The following is a 20,336-nucleotide window of genomic DNA, read 5'->3' as shown; positions in this document are numbered from 1 at the left end:
GAGACAGTTTCTGACGCCGAGTTTGGTTTACAACACAACTGTAGTAATTCAGCTTGAATGGGAATTTCGAGATAAGCTAGACGGAACTAATGTTACTATAGTGAATGATGTGGGAAGATTTTTAAGGTTGCGCTTGCCAAACTAAGAAGCTAGGTCGTTAGCTGTCAGTTGAGTACAATTTGGAGTCACAGACAACAGTATCCAGTTATACGACTGTGTCTAACATTTGAATCTGACCGCACATTTGATAAAACGGAGTGGACATGGCCGCGGCTTCGTTTGTTTGTACATTTGTGGTCGTTCTGACCTGATCAACACTTGTGCTAACGTTAGCTTGTTAGCAATCCTGGTTGTTTACTGCATCAGCCCCACCACTGTGGCTCCGCACGGATTTCCACTGTACGTTCAGTTGATTTAAGGACGCTCTCACGTTTACAAGGTAAAGCAAAAAAAAAAAAGGATATAAAAGAAAAAACACGTGTAGTTTACCAGCAATAACAAAACAGTCTAATCTGGAAGTAATTAGTCAATCTTTATGGATTGATACAGATTTTACAGGGCTGTTAAACTTCGTCTGAGTTTATCTTGGCGTTGAGTTAAGAATAACTTAAAAGCTAATTTTGTGACCAGTCAGACCGCTTTGACTCCCATGGTGGCTAATTAGCCGAGTAGTTGGTACATAAGCTGAGTGTAGCTCATCTCTTCCACAGCAGGGGGCGTGTTGTTAAACCCCATAACAGCCGCGTGAAGGCTTCAAAATACAGTGTAGTGCATTTCATGCAGCAAGAAACGTACAAATAGTTAGAGGTTTGTGAAGTTTAACACTGAGGGTCTCTCCAGTAACAGAATGCATATAATTGGGACATTTATAATAGAAAGTAACTTAGTACATTCACCCAAGTACTGTACTTATGTTGAATTTTGCGGTACTTGTACTTTACTTGAGTATTTCCATTTTTGCTGCTAGTTTTACACCACACCACTCCTATTTAGAGGTGAATATTGTACTTTTTCCTCCAGTGCATTTATCTTACAACTTTAGTTACTAGCTAGCTAGAATCAACAAATAAATTACGACGTATTATTATAGGTTAAGTATATAGAGCAGTAAATAAAGTAATTTGATGTAGTCTTTACCAGCTGCAGCAATAAAGTGACGCTTACACATAAATAATTATAATTCAAATAAAATAATATACACTATTCTGAAATGGGTCTTTCAAGAAGTACTCTTACTCTTGGTACTTAAAGTATATTTTGTACTTGTAACAGTTTTTTTTCTTTGTGGTATTACTACTTTTACTCAAGTAAAAGATCAGAGTACAGTGTATACATAGCTTTGCTGTCTGATAGTTTGAGATTGTAATAATTCTTCTCATACTCTAACACCCTGTTTATTTGTCAGATATTATTTCATTTTGTGAGAAGTGAGAAATGCTCTGACACAAGTTTGTCTGTGAATGTTCTCATTCGTCCAGGTCATAGTAATCTCTCTCTCAAATTAAATCGAAGGCAACTGGACTTGTATTTGTCTGTGGAAGACGTTTCGCCTCTTATCCAAGCGGCTTCATCAGTTCATCATGTATTGGTCTCTCTAGTCCGCACTAGTCTGACCAAGAAAATGGAGAAGGACCCAGGTATTTAACCTCTTGTGGGTGGGTCCACCAAAGTACCTGTGAAAGTACTGGTTTCACCTGACCATTGTTGTGGTCTCATGTGGACGACCGTCGTTAGGGGTCAGGTGACCCTGTTGTTGTCCCCTGTGAACGACAGTCGTTAGGGTCAGGTGAGCCCCTGGTGGATGACGATCGTTGAGAGTCGTCTGAGGTTATGTTGTTGACCCTCCTGGGTACCGATGAAAGGGCGACATTGTAGATGGGGGATAGATGGTGTCGCAGACCACCTCCCCTGTTTAGCGATGGCCTCTCCACTTTTACATAGATGGCTTCCTTGACTCCCCTTTCAAACCATCTGTCCTCCCTGTCCAAGATTTTGACATTGCTGTCTTCAAAGGAGTGTGCCTTTTCCTTTAGGTGGGAGTAGACAGCTGAGACAGGGCCTGAAGAGTTTGCCCTCCTGTGTTGGGCCATACGTTTGTTTAAAGGTTGTTTAGTTTCCCCAATATATAGGTCATTGCAATCCTCACTGCATTGACCCCTAACGGCGGTCGTCCACATGAGACCACAACAATGGTCAGGTGAAACCAGTACTTTCACAGGTACTTTGGTGGACCCACCCACAAGAGGTTAAATACCTGGGTCCTTCTCCATTTTCTTGGTCAGACTAGTGCGGACTAGAGAGACCAATACATGATGAACTGATGAAGCCGCTTGGATAAGAGGCGAAACGTCTTCCACAGACAAATACAAGTCCAGTTGCCTTCGATTTAATTTGAGAGAGAGATGACACAAGTTTGTATTTTCTTTATATTTCTGTTGTTTCTAACTATCCAAGTTTTAGCCAGGTTTTGTATTTGTGCCACCATTACCGTTTTTCATAATTTCCGTCACATTTTCCTGAAACAGTGTTGTCACTGCACAGACATTACTTTGATACGTCTCTATCTTTGCTTTAAGATGTTCCTGGTGGGGCTGACGGGAGGTATTTCCTCAGGGAAAAGCACAGTGTCTTCAATGCTGCGGGAGCTTGGTTGCCCCATTATTGATGCTGATGTTGTGGCCAGGAAAGGTGAATATCTCTTTCCCTGCAAACTATTCAGATTTACACAGTCAATATGAACTCAGTTTAAGTACTGGTCAAAAGCTGAACTCTCCTCTAGAAGGCAGCCTCTAAGATAAACTATTATGGAAATTATGATTCACATAAATGTACAAACTGTGCTTTATGTAATAATAACATTTATCATTATTATTATAGTTAATTGTTGAAATGGACATAAGGAATTTAGGCCTGAAGGAGGTTCATTAAGACAAAGGCTTGGAGAGAGTGTGTGAATCATGAAGGCTGTCTCTGTTGACTGCAGGGATGATGTTTTAGTTATGTGGTGAAGATTAAAAGGTCACAGAACTCGGTGAAGTGTGCACAGTTGCATGTAGGGGAACATATAAGGCATTAGGCTAATGATTTAATAACACTGGTGGTTGATGAGTCTGTTAAAAAATCTCTACCTCCCTCCCTCCTGTGTTTCTTTTGATGTGTCATTTTACATCTTATACTAACTGGTTTTGTTTGCCTAAAAGACATTTCTTTTAATTTGACATATTGCTTGTTTAATTAAAACAATGATATAACGGTACCAATATCACAACAACAGTTGTGGAGCCGCACACTCCTGCCTACTCTCGCATTGTCTACCACTTCGGGCCGGAGATCCTTCTTGAGAATGGAGAGATCGACCGGCAGAAGTTGGGTCAGCTCATCTTTACCAGCGAGGAAAAGAGAAAGCTGCTGAACTCCATCACCCACCCAGAGATCCATAAAGCAATGCTCAAAGAGATCCTGTACTACTTTCTCAGAGGTGAGGGAGGAATTGGGTTTGCTTCCTTTATAGGTTGACAGGGAAAAGGAGGACGAATTACTTAAAGTGAGTCAAGTCTGGTTGGATGGGCATTAGGTTTGAGGCTGTTTCTTTATACTTTGTGAGTGGCTCTCTGTGAGAATCTTACCAACATTTTATCAGGTAGAGGGTGAAAGTAAGAGATGAAAGTAGGAAGTTGTTGCTGCACTTTAGGTGTTTTCCTGTAAACTCACCAAACCATAACGAAAAAAAAAAAAAGAAGTACAACTCCCACTTGCTGCATTAATTCTTTAACATCTCGAGATGATGCCATAAAATGAACTTTGCATGCGCCTGTATGTTTCTTATAAAGTAATTAACTTGATTGTGTTACTGGTATTTTCACAGTGTTGGAGTGTAAATGTGTTGACACTAATTAATTCGGTTCACAATGCTCCCCCTCTTTTTCCCTCTCCCTAGGGTATCGCTATGTGGTGCTCGATGTGCCTCTTCTCTTTGAAACCAGACGTCTCACTCAGTTTCTGAACCACACTGTGGTGGTTTACTGGTAAGACCGCCGCTCATTGTTTCTCCATTTGCTCCATCACTATGGAGTTTTACTTTTAGACTGTTTGCTTACAGATTTCATATTTTAAATAAGTAAATATTCGGCAGTTTGTTTTTGACAGACACTGGCCATTAAGCCCAGTTTTGTGATTGGTGATCTCTCTCCAGCGCTCTCTCTCTCTCTTTGCCTTATTTGAATGACTCACTGCCTCTGGATTTTTTAACAAGGCACCCTGGCTGCACCATAAATAACCTCCATTGTCCGTTCCTTTTCAGTGACCCTGCCACTCAGCTATCGCGCCTGATGCAGAGGGACGGCCTGACCCAGGAGCAGGCCGAGCAGCGCGTGGCTGCACAGATGCCGCTCAATGAAAAGCGCGGTTTGGCCAATCATGTTATTGAGAACTCAGGCAGCCGGGAGGACACCCACCGGCAGGTCCTGCGGCTGCACACAAAGCTGGAGGACTCCATGGACTTCCTCTTAGTGAGGGTCATTGCTATTGCTGCCACTGCTGGTCTGAGTGGGATACTGCTCTATGCAGCCAAGATACTTTTGTCCTAACAGAGGAGAGATCACGGTTAAAAGGGTTTGGTCCAAGATGTGGTCAATGATGAGGATATGATTAGAAGCAGGCGAAGGCAGGTCGGAGATATCGATGCAATTTACTGTGAGATTAGTTTCACAGCACTCACCACTACAGCTCAGTGGTATGATGTGCTCTGTTGGCAGTTAACACAAACTTACATTATTGACTTTAACTTGCAATGACAAATGTGGTTTGGTGTGAAGGGTTTATTTGTGCAATTTCTGTGGGATTTACTGTGAGACACTAAAATATGGAGGTGATACCTTAGAGCATTGGTTCTCAACCTGGGGTCCCAACCTCCAAGGGGGTCGTGTGATCATTTCCAGGGGGTAGCCATGTTGTTGGGGGAAAAAAAACAAAAAAACATTAGGTTCTAGCTGTTAAAACTAAACCAATCTGTCATTATGTAAAGCATTATTTATTATTTATTTACATTTATTAATCAGAGCATTTACAATATTAACTCAACATCAGCAGTGTGAGGCGCATAGAAACAGCTGGTTATGACTTACAGCTCTGTCCCTTTCTCTCTCGCTCTCTCTCTCCTGTAGACTGTCCTTTCACCTCCCTGTCCTTTCCCTTCTGTCTGTGGATTGCTACAATGGCGAGAAATAGAATTAGAAAGTTCTATTTACAACCACGAACAGTAAGCTGCCTAAGAAACCAAACTAAGTGACGCGTCCTGACTGTCTCTCTATTGATCTCCTCTGCTCCGTTTCAGTACTATGGACAGCTCCGCACCTTCACACGCACCCCCTAATTTAGCCACACTCATTTCACTATTTCACAGCACAAACACCCACTGGCTTAGATGTGGGGCTTAGAGAAATCATATCCCAAAATATTTAGACACCAACCTCATTATTCTGGGGGCTCGTGACTCAAAAAGGTTGAGAACCACTGACTTAGAGGCTCAGCTGCTGTACAAGCTCCCCCACCTTTGCTCAGTTATAGGAGCGATGCTCTCAACAGTGACAGTAAATTGGAGCTGAAAAACTGGCTTAATCTTAATTTTGATGCAGCAGTCAACAAATAACCAACATCAGTGCAACCATTAAAGATACAGACTGTAGTCTGTTTATTTGGTTAGACCTTAAGAGGTTTTTCAAATTAGACATTTTGGTTGGTTGCGTAGATTCAAAATTTAAAACAAAAACAACTGACGTTAGAGAGAGCAAATTAACAAGTAAAAAAACTTGATTTATTCTGCACCAACTCACTTCATTTTTAAGTACAAAATACCTGTTCTATCTCCCGTCATGGATGTTTTAAATTGGATGGGGTACCCTCATAGAAAAACAAATTAATGTGCTGGAATAGGCATGATCTGATGCTTACAGATTATGTTATGATTGTATGTTAATGACCTGTATAATGAAGATGTATGACAGAATGTATTTGACAATCCGTTTTTAATGGGAACAGTGTGAATTTACACAAATTAATAGACTATATTTATCACTGTATTTTCTTACACTTCTGTCTGTGATGTTTTATTTTTTTGGTGCACACTCACTTGGAACTAAAATACAACATTTGTAACGTTAGCTGCTTAACTTAAATATATCACTGTTTTAAAGGAACGACTATCAGATGGTGTCAGTGTGTGTTTCGCTTATTGTTACCTTGTGCAGAGTTTCACTGTAGAGTTTCATCTGGTGAAGACGGAAAGTTTGTCTGTGCTGAGTTTATTACGTACAAAAAACATGATTTGGTGAGATGATGACTAGTTTGGAAGAGCATCATGGTCCAGTATATAATATACACAAGAGTGATTCGAAAACAAAAAGCTTCAGTGCACATACACTGAGAATGGACTTTTCAGTAAAGTGTCTATAGTTGTATTTTTATAACAAGTTGTTATAGTTATATATATATATATACATATATATATATATATAGGGTAATTGAACTTTTTTGTGAAAAAAATCACATGCAAATTATAATTAAGAACAAAGTATTTTTATATGTTTTAAAACGTGTGGGCATTTGGTGGGATCTTTAAACAACTTTATTCTGTTTTAGTCAAAAGTTAAGGAAGGGGTACTCCAGCCATTTAGAATTGGGTCTTTGTTCATTTTTGGGGATTGAAGACCGGTCTAAATCAAAGCAACAGAGGCAGACATATCACAGGACAACTGTTTTCACATGCTCAGTCGGACTCTTGAAGAGTAAACTGATCTTTATGTGTAAAATCAGGGCAGTGTCTACTGGGTCTGCAACTAACAATTATTTTCATTACTGTTTATTCTGCAGATTATTATATGGATTAATTGTTTTGTCAAGGAAAACACTGAAAAATACCACTTATTAATGCAACCCAAGATCACATCTTGAGATTGTTTTTTCCGACCAACACTCCAAAACCGAAAGAGTTTCTGTTTACAGTCATGTATGATGAAGAAAAGAATCAAATTCTCACATTTGAGAAGATGGAACCAGTGAATGTTTATCACATTTACTTAAAAAATTAAGAAAAAAGAGCTGACTACCAAAATAGCTGATTCATTTTCAGGCGATCAACTAATTGATGAATTGGCGGATTATTCCAGTTCTTGCCCCTATCATAATGCCTAGAAATCATATTTGCACTACTGAAATGCTTTTACTTCCAACTCTTCAAAGGACATAGAAATTCTTCATGTAATTAGGTCCTTCGGGAAAACGTGTTAGTGAGACGACTTCAGGAGACAATAATAATGAACTTGTATTAATGGTTAGTTGAGATGTCCTTGCTCTTATTCACATTAGGCATGAAATTTCAGGCCCACAGGCAGGCGCGGTGACATCATCCTGGCACTGAGGGCCCACAAGCCTGCGTGGCTCACTTGGCTCCGTCTAAGCCCCTACTGGTCTGCTCTTTGTTTTTATCAAGCCCCTGCAGAATTAATGCAAAGTGACTCGGGCTGTGGTGGGTGGGGGGCAGTCAACCAAAGGCTGCATGGACACACATTTGGATACATATGTAATATACAAAATCACAGCCACACACACAATGTAATCTTTTAAACACATGCAAACTGTACACACAGTACAGTCGTCCATATAATACAAACAGTCACATTGGACCATAATCAGTCCAGGGTGGCCATCATTCAGAGCCAGGATGAAGAATATGCTATTCTTAGGTTGCCTTTTTTTTTTTTTTAAAAACCTGGCTCTACCGTGATCCAGGGGGTAACATGCTTCCCTGAGCAGCCAGCTGTTCAGCAGAGATTTCCAAGTGTGCCTATTCTCAGTCTCTTTCTCAGACACAGACAGAGGCCAGATGCAGAGCGTGGAAGGAAGTCTATATCTGTAGCAGCAAGTGTGAATGCTCCAGGCAGAAAAAGGGTGGCGAAGTCTCAGTCTGAATTTAAATTGGGTTTAATTCTGACTGTGTCAAGCTAAAAGGTGAAAGTCTTAAGTTGCCTTGTTACACTTTGTAAAAGTGCATGGATGCAGGCACAACCTGCTGCTTTATTGTGTGTTGTGAGTCCTCTCCAGGAGCAGAGCAAATAATTTTCTGATAGCAGGGGGGTAAAGACTTCTGTAATCTCACCATCATGTTCAGAGAGTCGGCCTAAGGCACCACAGTGTGTCGACATTTTGGAATCTCCTGTCTGAGTGGTTTTTCATCATCTCCCCGCCTACTGCCGAAAGGGAAGGTAAAACAGCTTGGGCGAAGGCAAACAAAATAAAAAGCTTTGCAAAAAACTACATTTTAGACAATTTTTCAGTAACTATTGCATTAGCCAGTGTTGTTGTGTGTCTGAAGTGTTTACTTCTGGGGCCTAATTTTTTATCAACACAATGAAAACACATGCAGTCCCAGAGGGTGATACGCTTTCAGTATTCATCAGGGGTTGTTTAAAGCAATTCATTTGTTGCATTTTGGTGACTTGTCAGTGAGTACAACCCTCAGATGCTGTTTTCTTCATTAACACATTATGTTTGTGTTTGTTGAGGAAGGTGAGTGGTGTGTAAAAGCAACTGTGAAGTCCCAAATCTGTTTTGGATGTAAATGTCGCAGGGCTAGTTTGTGAACTGCTGTAGTTAGCAAGTTAAGCATTAACTTGCTAGTTGACCCAGGCGGGCTAGTGCTAGTCAGTCACAATATCTCCCAGAGCATCTCTATATCTTTTCTCTACTGATCTGTTTATGTACACCTGACATTTTGTTCACCATTGCACACAATTTTGTTTGATTGAAATTTATTGAAGAAATAAAATAAAAATATCTCTGAGCTAATGAGCTTGCTAAAGGGAAGTCATTAAACTCATAAACTTAGCTTTGTCGCTAACGGGACAATATAGTTCACATTAACTCTTGTCTCATCACAGTCTGCAAACCATTCCGCTTTTGTGGAACAGTTTTTACACGGAGGATGTTAAATAAAGTGGTGCAGTACAGTAAATAATCCAGTATCACTTCCTCTATTTTGGAGTACTTTTACTCTCAGTTCTCTCAAAGGTCAAGATTGCTTGCTGTGCAAATTTGTATATCAAAATTCACCAAAGTTGAATTTGAAGTGGAGTGATGATTTTAATGGCAACCCATCCATTAAGTGTCAGGATATTTCACTCAAAACCACAATGTCAATCTTTATAGCTGCATTCTAGGAAAAGTCAGGGGATCACCAATCATTGTTGGGGCGCCATCTGTACCAAAATTTCACGAATCAAGCAGTTGTTGAGATATTTCAGTCTGGACCACAGTGGCAGACATACCGACACAGGTGGCTCTAGAGCCATGCCGCTAATGTTGCTAAAAACAGGTACTGGCAAAGTAGCTGAGCATTTCTTACTCCCACAGATAAGTGACAAAAAATGAAATAAATCGTGGCTGACCTCTCTCTAGGCTGACAAAGGTGTTTCTAGGAAATATCTAACTGAGGCAACAGTGAGTGACTCTGGTTAAAGAGAGACGGGTACAACCGGAGACAGTAGAGAAACCTACATTTGAAGTACAAAACTCTCCTGAAAATTTTTTGGACATCAAAGATTGTTGATTTCACGTTGTGCAAAATGGTTGATTTGTCTTTTGAATTTCTACCTACATAGATATAATATGAGAATTTTTGAGTTATTAGGTGATGAGGACCACAAAGAAAGATGTCATTTGAATAAAGTGCAAATCAACCAAAAGAACAACGGTAAAAACCCACTCTGATGCGCCCACTCTCACTTGGCACAACAGGTCACAGATGCAGATCGACACTAACGGGTAGAAGAAACTGGCCTGAGCAACCGTAACAACTGTAGTGTTCTTGAACTCTGGCTTCTAGTGTCATGCCGAGGAAAGGGGCACTCGCAGCGCCTCCGTAGCCCGTTGTCAGGCTGCATCCACGAGACTGTGGTGAGGTGAAGAGACAGGCAACACGCCAGCGGAGCGTCCCTGGCCACATGACTCAACCTGTCCCTACGTGTTAGCCTTGGCTCAGTCAGGACCATGAGGGAACAAGGCCAATGGTATTGAGTCATGACACACTGGACAGTCCCCAGATCAAGCATGATGATGGGAAGGAAGTGGGGGAAGCATTGCATGATGTCATGCATGTATGTTATTTTGTGTATTCATCTCCCCCTGCCACTTACTGGGAAGTTACATCTGTTCACATTTTAGATTTTGACCACAAATGAATGGCCTTTTGGCTCTAATCAATTTCTTTTCGGGAGCCTCTCCATCATAGTTTTGATAAATTTTTCCATAGTCCCTTTTATTACCTACTGCACCCCCACACTTATGGTAGCATATGATAACTGTGAAAGAAATTATACTATAATTACTTTATAGGTTCCACAGTATATCAATCATGTGAAAACCATTTCCCCCATAATTCAGTTTCCCAGTACTGTATCTTGTGCTCACCCAGTGTCCACAAGAACACTTCAATCCCACTAACAATCTGGAAAATCACATCAAATCAGCTGTTAAGCTTTAGCAGTATAATATAATGACAGTAAAAAAAAAAGAAAAAAGAATCCACTGCACTGGAAATGCTTATCATGAACGCATACAGTATCTCCCCTCTGGCTTTGCCGACCACTCTGCCATAAAGCTGGGAAAGAACTGATGAGAAAGCAGCAGAAACTGATGACAGCATTGTAATTTTCACAATAGAAAATTTGAGGTCTCACAAAGATCAACTACCTCGTAATCATGCTCTTTAATTGTACTCGGAGTTTTTCTTTTGTAATCGTGCATGGCAGAATTGTTGACATGATCTTATGTAAAAGGAAATCATAATGCATCTGTTAACTTACCCTATACAATGATGTATGAACTCGAAAAACACTTGAAAAAATAATTCTAACAATTTTCCAAACTCTTGATATTGCAGTTCCACAGACGTGCTGCAAGTGCAAGTATGCTGCATTTCAGATTGTAGCCCGAAGGATGAGTTCAGCTAGTGTACACACAAACACTTACTGTTTATTTTTAGACTCCCAAGGTGATATGCACAGGCTCCTGGCGATCCTTAAGATAATAGGTCTGAAGAGGATGGCAGAGCAGCTGGCAAGATTCTGTTCAATGTCAGTGGTTATTGACAGCCAGACAGTATTGAGGAGACACTGATTTTTTTGCCACGCTAGCGGCACGGCTAGATGGATGACGGTCAGTCAGTGGGGTTCAACACTTTGGTACAGACTGAAATATTTCAGCAAATGTTTGAGGGATTGCCATGAAATTTGGCGCAAACATTGATGGTCATCAGAGGATGAAGCCTTATGATATTGATGATTCCTTTAACACCACCAACAGTGGACATATCTATTGTAATACCTCAACATCTACTTGAAGGATTGGCACGAACGTTTGTACAGGTAATTTGAACAGTGCGTTGGTTTATGAAGGGATACTTGCAAAACTGATGACAACTAATGACTTATTCAAATTTCTCAAAGCACTGCTCAGAGTAGTGCTTTACAGAGATGCTAGCACGACTTGTAGTCATGTTTTTTTTTAGTGTGATTGGTGTTTGTGCCATGTTAAAAGTATAAGAATAACTGTATTAGGATATGTGTGACTACTTGTGCAGCCATTTATCAGAATCCAAGAAAACATCTTCCTTGGTGCACACTCACTCAAGTAAAACAATGTGTGCATCTAAGCGTAGGCAGGTGGCTGCATATTTAGTGGGAGGAAGAGCACATGAGCGCGAAGAGCAATTTAGCCCGACAGTTGAAGCATCTATCTCTAATTTGGATCTCCCCTGGTGAGTTAAGTGAAGACGCTCAAGATAACAACACTAAGGGCTCATTAACGCCACTTCAGACATTTCAGAGGAGGTACGCTCTCCAAACATGGCATCCTCCTGTCTCATAGAAACTAAAGACACGCGCACACAATGCTGACCCGGACACTGACCCAAACACTCACACACACGGACATGGACCCACTAACATGCACGCGCACTCTGCAGTAGCCTGATAAGCCTCACGCCTCACCAATTGGCCCCTGCAAATGTCAAGCTGAAGCCATCGCAGTTTACCGATAGGGAGCTGGTGGGAGTGAATGAATCAAAAAATTTCCCTCTGTTACGTTTGCAAACGCTGGAGATTACATAAATTAAAACAAGTCTGCAATAGAGACATAATCTTTGAAATCCCTCTACTTATACATGATGAAAAAGGATACAGGAGAAAATCTCAAATTATCCCCACGGTCGAGTCCAAGAGATGAAGCTTACGTCAACAAAAAGCAGCTTACAGCTCTTCTCAGAGGAATACTTATCTTCAAACCCCGAACCTGCTTAAAGTTGGGGAGGACATGAGATGAAATGTGAGTCAAACGTTCAAGCGTCACGTACAGTCTAGATGCTGTTTCATCACAAATTAACACCAGCCCCAGAGTGTCCTGTTGGGTAGGTTGTTCAGCTAAAGTCACCATCAAAACCAAACAGTCCCCCAACCCCCCCGAGGAGGAGTTTGTGTTGCTTACACAAGCACAATAGCTTGAGTGAGGATCACCCAGTTTTACAGGATGAGGCAAAGACGGTGCCTGCCAAGAGAAATTTTCTACATTTCCCACAGATGGTTTTGGGCTTTACCCCTGTTGCCAGTGTGACTCTGACCTCGATAAATGTCTCAAAAAAGGTAGATGGCTAAAGAGGGGGTTCATTTTTATCAATGCAGTATGATGTAAGCATTATTTGCTAATAAAAAACATGAGTGCAGTTAACTATGTTCTGGGGAAAAAGGCAAATTGCCTACTAATGAATTCAGGTGCATTTTCATTTCACTCTCTTCACTCATACAGTAAATGCTTTTGGACCTCTGGTTTAATATGTGTGGTCTAGTTAGCGTATTAATATAAGAATGGCTTTGGTGTGTTTGTGTCTCTCCTCCAGGGACTTTGGGAAAAGTACAGACTCTCAGGCAGTGTTCACTTCCAGTGGTTTCATCGGTGAAAGCTGTTTCTCGCAGTCCGGGGGCGTTTGTCTTTGACATTGTGTCATGAATTTGGCGATGTGCTCATACATCCTGCGAGGAGAAAACAGTCTGTGCTAGTGCTCAGTTGCCCCATGGCTCGGGTGACCTCTGCTTAGGCACGGAGCCTCAGTCTTAATTGTATCTGGAGGAATGCCGCTGTCTTAAGACAAGCTTAAGTTCAGACCAGAGGGCTTCCTGGTCTTAACCGCGCTGAGCAACTAAACAGACATGATGCTCTAACACAGCACACTGTGGCAATCTAGTCTCTTTCTGTCATTATAATCAACTTTATACTGTCACACTAATTTACAGCTCACAACAAAATTTAGATTTTAATTGAGGTTCATTCGTTTTGACAGGTTACACTGTGCTGACATTCACTTCTATGAGCTTCACTCACTGAGTAACTGTGCATTTTGACATGGTTCCCTTATCTAGATTTCCTGACACCATCAAAACTTTTGTTCTTGAACTCTTAACTTGGTGTTTCAAACTGAGTAAGAGGCAGTTATGGACCTTCTGTGGCCCATGTCAAAGGCGAATTATGTCCAAAGAATTTCATAATATCAAAGTGAGGTCTTAAGAAAACTCTAAAATATATTGGTTTCTACAGTTTAAGCCTGGAAGCTATTTTCTTGTCTCTGACACTTGTGTCGCAGTCACAGCAGAGCCTAATTTGCCCTGGATTACTTTCCGACACAATCTAAGCTTTGTCATGATATGTTCTAACACCCGTTCCCTGACTTTCTGCCACCATATCTCAGTGTCTTCACACCCATTAGAGGAAAAAAACGCATCTCCCCTTTGATTGTGAAACACAATCATCTCCTGCTTCATTTGGCATTTAATACAGCTGTGATTTCCTCTCCTTTTTCCCTCAGTGATCATCTCAGCGTTGATTGCCTCTTGCTGTGCTGGCATGGCTCTCTCGTGTGTAACATTTGCAGCACTAAAGGCTGCTTTCACTGGAAAATGAGAGATCAGAACAGCTGATCAGCAAATAGATGAGGTGAGAGACATTAACCAGATAATGTGTGAGGAAATGCAAAAAAAAAAAAAAAAAACATTTTTAATGAAAAATCATGGACATTAAGAGTAAAAGCAACAGCAATAGATGCTCTTTAAGCCCACACTTTGTCATTTAAACTGTGTTTAAAATCACTGTAGTTCTCTTTATCATTTGTGGAAACATACAGAACATTTTAACAGATGCTGCATGCATGAGTGAAATAAATAAATCTTTACAAATAAGCACATTAATAAGCATTACATGATATAATTGTACAACTATCTATCAACAGCTATATCGTTTTAATAGACACACAATAGAATGTATGTGCAGCGCTGACACTACTTTGACTGTGTTCAGACATCAAGATTCAATACCAAATTTACACTAACAATATGCCAAATATAATGGGCTGATATGACATGATTTTTCAATTCATCACATTGAGACACAATACATTTTGCGACACCGTCAGCCATTCGAAACAATCGTAATCTCATTTTCGCGTCCTGTATTTGACAAACTTCGATCTTCTTTTGACAAAATAATCTGTCCTCAGTCTTTGAAGTACAACATCATATCATACAAACAGCATAAGAAAACAGGAGCTCAACATAAATCTAAACAGCACATTTACAAACACTGCAGCCGCCACGACTGTTGGATTTCCAGACTTGAATATGAAATGACAGCTCAAAAATGATGGTGAGGCATCGGCACTGTCAGAAATGTTACTGCACCTCAGCATGACACATGGCAGTGACTGTCACTGTTATGTTGCTCGCATCCATCTGAATAGCAGCGTAGGCACCCTGTATACAATAGAACGTACGGATGAGGAGGTGGGCAGTTACCGATAGCCACAGATGCACAGCCTTACACACTGTGTCAGTCCTGATCTTAAACATCTGGAAAAAACAATCTGGTTGTGGATCTGTGGCTATGGGCAACATGAACCTTACTGTGAGAGCCAAGTGGAAGTCAGGAACTGAATGTCCTCTGGCTGTGACCTTTCACCTCTGAGCCCACGTCCTGTCCAGTCTTCAGTCGGCATAGAGGATGAACCCTGAGAAGGTGCTATATTTGTTGCTGTTGCCCCCGTGAGCTTTGCCCCCATCCAGTTTTATGAAAACCTCATCGCCTGCATCCAAATGAAGGATGACACTGTTGCTGGCATAGTCATAACTCTGGTCCTGGTCTTGGGCAATGGCGCTGGCCCTGACCTGGAATATGACACACACACACACACACACACACACACACACACACACACACACACACACGCGCACACACACACAAGGAGAGAGGAAGTGAAGAAATGTAAATGGTGAAACGCTGATGAATGAAACAGATGAACAGTTGTTATAATTCATTACTTAACAAACAGATATTAGTAAAATACATTAATAGTAAATTACACTATCACCATCAGATGCAAATGGCTCATTTTAAGATGACTTGCTGTTTCATCAGCTTACATTTGGCCACACTGACACGCCGTATAGCTCTTACTTTAAGAAAAGAAGATTTGTAAGAAGTGCGGACTGAATTTAAGAGTTTGACTTTGTGTAAGTGTGTCCCCTGTGGTGAATATCTTGTTTTTCCTCTCATGACTCAACTCAAAGGGTCAGGCTTGAGTCAGTCTGCCTCTGAGGAAAGATGGCAGTGCATCCTAACCCCTTGCCTTATGTTCTCTTGGTGGGGGCACTAAAAATGCCGTGTTTTCCTAAACACGAGTGTCATCGTGTCAACACAGGCTAATTACTGAGGGTGTTAGATCTGGAGCATAACACCCAAATCTCTTTTGCATGTCTGTATAAAAAGTGAAACCGGGGGCAAAGTTGCTGTGCATGTGCAGTTAGCCACTGACAGACATATCCCCTCTAAGCTTTAGCTAATGTATAATAATCTGGGTTGCCAGGTTGGTTATTACGCTGCAACCTCACCAGACCTACCATAAAAGTGTAATCCCTGCTTTAGCCAGATTGCGGCGACAGGTTCTAAACTAAATTGGAACCAGAATAGGAACAAGGAGTTGTAATGAGTGCCAATGGAGTACAGAAGTGTAGGGTCACAGGCCGCAGGGTCTGAGGGGAGAGATGACAGCACGATGATGGATTTCTGAGACATGAGGACAATGCAGCCTAAAGTGTCCACCCTCAGCTCTACTGCAGCAACATCATGTCCACTGCTAACAAATAAACACTGACGGACAATTTAATTTGCAATAATATGCCCCCACCCCCACCCCCCCACCCCCCATGTTGTTATTGTGAAAAAATGTCTAACTTGTACTGATATTTTGACCAGGGGTTGTGCAGAATATAGTGGTCAAAGATGCCCCCAGGATCACATGTGTACATAATAATGATCACATTGTTGTTGCCTGTCAAGCTCCTGTTTAATGTGCAACCATGTCATCATGTAATTGTTGGCAGCATTCATTTCTCTGCACCTTTTCCTCCATATTTTTCTTTTTTTTTTACCTTTATGTTTGAATAAAGACAAATTAAGTTGTTTGTCCTCATGCAGGTCATTTAGTCAGCAGGTATTTAGTTGGCTTGGATGTTTACTTGAAGCCAGGTTCACATAACTCGCCTGTTTTCTTAACAGTTCCTCATTACACAGAGTGCACCCACACTGAGACTGTATTTGGTTATGTGCTAAGTGTGTTTCAAGTGGCAGCATGAACCTTTATAAATATATATTTAGATTTGTTAAATGTTAAATGATCCTTTCATTTCCTCAGAGGAATTATTGCACATGAAATGGAAACTACTCGTTACTCGCTTTTGTTTCACTATTGTTGATTAGATATCTCGGAGTAAGTGGTTGCTTAAGACAAAAGGTTAATTGTTGCTGTAAAAATGGAACTTCATCTTGGGTGTTGCGCAGTATCCACACTGGCAGTGCCTGCTAAAGAGAACAGACAGAGGCAGAGATTAAGAGCTGGGGGAGGCAGCTTAAGGAAGTCTCTACAAAGCAATAGTCACCCAACAGGTGAGTCATTGTGATTAAAATATCTAGCTGCAGTTCTTACACACTGTGTCCAATAAATATATTTTTCTCTTTTTCTTTCGTTAAAGTTGAAACTAAGCAGGTTCTATGACTGTAAAGCCTATACTCTGTTTATTATTACCCACATTTACATAAACTGTAGCCCATTTAACATTTAATTGGCTTGTTTATGCAATTTTAACAATGTAAATGGAAAATACTCATCTTTGTGGTGAGAGATGAAATATCTGTGTTAGGACAGACTATTTGATCTGATGTAGTGTGCCAATATCAGGATGAGAAATGTGGAAGGGAGCGGTGCCCTCTTTTAATTTAGCCACTGCCCCTTAAAATGTCTGTGTACATACATCCTTGCTTGAAACTCCTATTTACAAAAATGCAAGAGCAATACATGGAGAGTGAAGGATTAACATGAATGAATATACAATCTAATGCCATCAATATGATAACCTTGTAATCAATACTAAATGTGGCAAACTTAACCGGTCTATTTGTGTGGATACTGTGTGTAAGAGATATTTTTGGGATGTGGAGTTGTGATTTTTGATTGCATTTAGTTCCTTAGGCACAACATAACATAACACCTTACAGAATGATGCAGTCAAATATGTGTTTAATGTGGCGTATCTTGAAACCTAGTAAAACACTCTGGCCACGGAGTTTGACCTAAACTTCTGTGAAACAGTCTTAATAACAAATTATCTCTATTATCTTCACAAATGTGGTATTTATAGTGTGGCTACTGTACTGGAGTGCCTTATAATGTACAGGTGTTTGGGTTATTGTGTCTATGCCCTATAGCCTACTGCAATCTGTCTGAGATGGTTTGCAGGGAAATGTCAAAGCTTCGATTAACATGGTGTTTGATCAGTGTCATCACCTGGGGCTTTAAAGACATTACAAAATTATCCATGAATATAGCAAATATCATGATTTGATATTGAAACACCCAGCCTGACAGGCAGTCTGATAACGCATACTAGCACATCATGGTTCCATGAAGTTTGTTGTATTTCAAAGGGCACCAGCTTTGAACTAGCCGCTACCCCAGGCTGTGTTTTGATGTGTGCAGAGCTGAGATAGCACTGCACTCCTTCCACTCACTTCAACGTGTACATCATTGGATGTGTAATATGCACAGATACACAATCTGGCAGCGTGCCACTGTGCATTGTTATTATACTTGACTTTAACACCAGACCAAGTCAGACCTAAAATCAGTACACACATGAATGCATGACTACTCAATTTAGACTGCCAGCACACTGGTTACACTGTTCCCTGAGCATTTTGATGTGGGTTCATCCCAGTGTATGATTCACGATTCATAACTCATGATGTCAGTAAGTAGATCATTTTGTACTAGTTGTATTTTGAGATTTTTTTTCCCCATTTATTACACTCAACATTTAATCATTAAACATTAGGAAGTGTCTTGAGAAGTGTCTGAAGAGTTAAAAGTGATACCCACCAGACCATTCTTGATCAGGTCAGCCCACATGCTGGTGCCATCTCCTCCCCTCATCAGCACATTGTAGATGAAAAAGTAGGTGCCAGGGATCTTACATGTGAATTTGCCCGTTGCGCCCTCATAGTTACCTCCAATGTTAGTCACCACGTCATCAAACCGCAGAATATCATAACCTTCTTGAGGGTTTCGTAGTCCTGCATAAAATGCTACCCGAGGCGTGGTGTTGTAGGTGGTAGTGCTAACTGCCCCTTTACCCCCTAAACCTAATATCCCAGTCCGTACTATGTCCACACCATCTCCTGGTGGTCCCTTTGGTCCTGGTGGGCCTGGCTCTCCAGGTGGTCCTGGGGGTCCAGGCTTGCCAGGACGTCCTGGTTTGCCTTGTGGGCCATGAGCACTGTAGGTTGGCAGCGGTGGGCCGACGCTGTGATCGCTCAGATCTGCCTCGTCGTCCACCTGGAGGCCTGTGGTTGCTGTGTCTGTGCCCACGTGCACACCCGTGCCCGTCGTGCCAGTGCTGGGGAAGGGGTCGCAAACCATGCGGCAGGTCCCCAGCATCTCATAGTGGCTTGCACTGTCATCTACGCCACCTGTGCCAACAGAACTGACCAGCACAGGGATTAGGACCACCAGAACCAGGACCAGCATGACCCCCACAGCAGCTGCCACCAGGGTCTTCCGCCCGATGCTCAGCCGGGGAAGGGGCTGCGCTGCCAGCGTGGAACTCTCCGGGGTGGAAATGGTGACTGTGGGGAGTGCGTCCACCCGGCAAAACGCAGAGTCGATGAGGATCTCCGATGGTGGAGATGGTGCCCAGGGAGAGCTGGTATGAGTGTGTGAGTGAGTGACAGAGCCGTGTAGGAGTAAGAGAGAGGGAGTGGAGCAAGGGACCGAAGTGATCAAAAGGAGAGAGAGGTTGAGAGAGTGAGGAGAGAGACTGAGTGGAGAGGAGGAGGGAGAGAGTAAGACAGCTTGAGAGAAAAAAAGAAAAGAAGCAAGGGGAGGAGAGAGTGAGCAACATACACTCAGTAACCATCTGAGTCGGGGGGGGGGGGAGTGAGTGAGGAGGGCACTTTCCTAATCACAGATGTGAAAAGCCAGTGAAGACAAAAAGAAGGAGTGTGATATGTAGAGCGTAGAGAATAAATTCATTTATGTTAATTGGATGATGAAGATAGAGATTGAGAAAAAGATTTGAAGGAAGTTTGCTTTAGGGAGATGGAGTCCAATTTTAGGAAACACCATATATCTACTACCTCTGAAATGTATTCTTATGGCCATGTACAGAATGTTTTTTTTATTTGATGCAGTATTTTACTTTGAGTAAAAGAAGTCCTCATTTGAGACATCTAATAGTGAGCAGGCAGATATAAATATAGATTTTGCCTGATAAAGTTTTTATAGTTTTATGTGAGGCTGTCTTACTCTGTTTTGACAAGGTCAGAATGTGTATATTTTTCTTTATCTGCCTCTGTGGTTGTGTGTGTGTGTGTGTGTGTGTGTGTGTACAGCGGGAGCTCTTGCATACTGGAATGATTCCAGACATCTGTGGTCAGTCAAGCTGTGACCTTCACTTAATGAGCAAAGGGGCAGTTCAGTGTTTAAAAGTAAAATTCTGTTACTACAGCATTGATCTTATATTATCTATTGGTCATGATAGAGTTTTACTCACAATATTAAGTGCTCAGAGCTCTGGTCAGTTGTATAGCACAAGTGGTCGGGCAATTAAACAGATCAAGACCCACATTGCTTCTGAAATAAAAGGTAATCTCAGCCTCTGTGTTTTCTCAACACCGTCCTGATTCAATTCAAC

General features: G+C 41.4%; 2 protein-coding genes across 2 annotated transcripts; one reads left to right on the top strand and one right to left on the bottom strand.

Moving 5' to 3' along the window:
* The first annotated feature begins 10 nt into the window (after window positions 1-10).
* dcakd (dephospho-CoA kinase domain containing) lies at window positions 11-6,199 on the top strand. The gene is made up of 5 exons (XM_022743357.1): window positions 11-439; window positions 2,577-2,688; window positions 3,275-3,478; window positions 3,938-4,025; window positions 4,301-6,199. Exons 2-5 carry the CDS (start codon window positions 2,577-2,579, stop codon window positions 4,584-4,586), a joined length of 690 nt encoding a protein of 229 aa, XP_022599078.1. The 5' UTR covers window positions 11-439; the 3' UTR covers window positions 4,587-6,199.
* A 7,959-nt stretch (window positions 6,200-14,158) lies between these two features.
* LOC111220160 (C1q-related factor-like) lies at window positions 14,159-19,373 on the bottom strand. The gene is made up of 2 exons (XM_022743154.1): window positions 18,524-19,373; window positions 14,159-15,257 (listed from the first exon to the last, which is right to left on the bottom strand). The coding sequence occupies exons 1-2, from the start codon at window positions 19,169-19,171 to the stop codon at window positions 15,078-15,080; spliced, it is 828 nt and encodes a 275-aa protein (XP_022598875.1). The 5' UTR covers window positions 19,172-19,373; the 3' UTR covers window positions 14,159-15,077.
* Between the last annotated feature and the right edge of the window lie 963 nt (window positions 19,374-20,336).

This window comes from Seriola dumerili, unplaced genomic scaffold, assembly GCF_002260705.1.
Source record: "Seriola dumerili isolate Sdu_G_001 unplaced genomic scaffold, Sdu_1.0 BDQW01000068.1, whole genome shotgun sequence".
NCBI classification, from domain to species: domain Eukaryota; kingdom Metazoa; phylum Chordata; class Actinopteri; order Carangiformes; family Carangidae; genus Seriola; species Seriola dumerili.
This window is presented reverse-complemented; position numbering and strand designations above follow the sequence as displayed.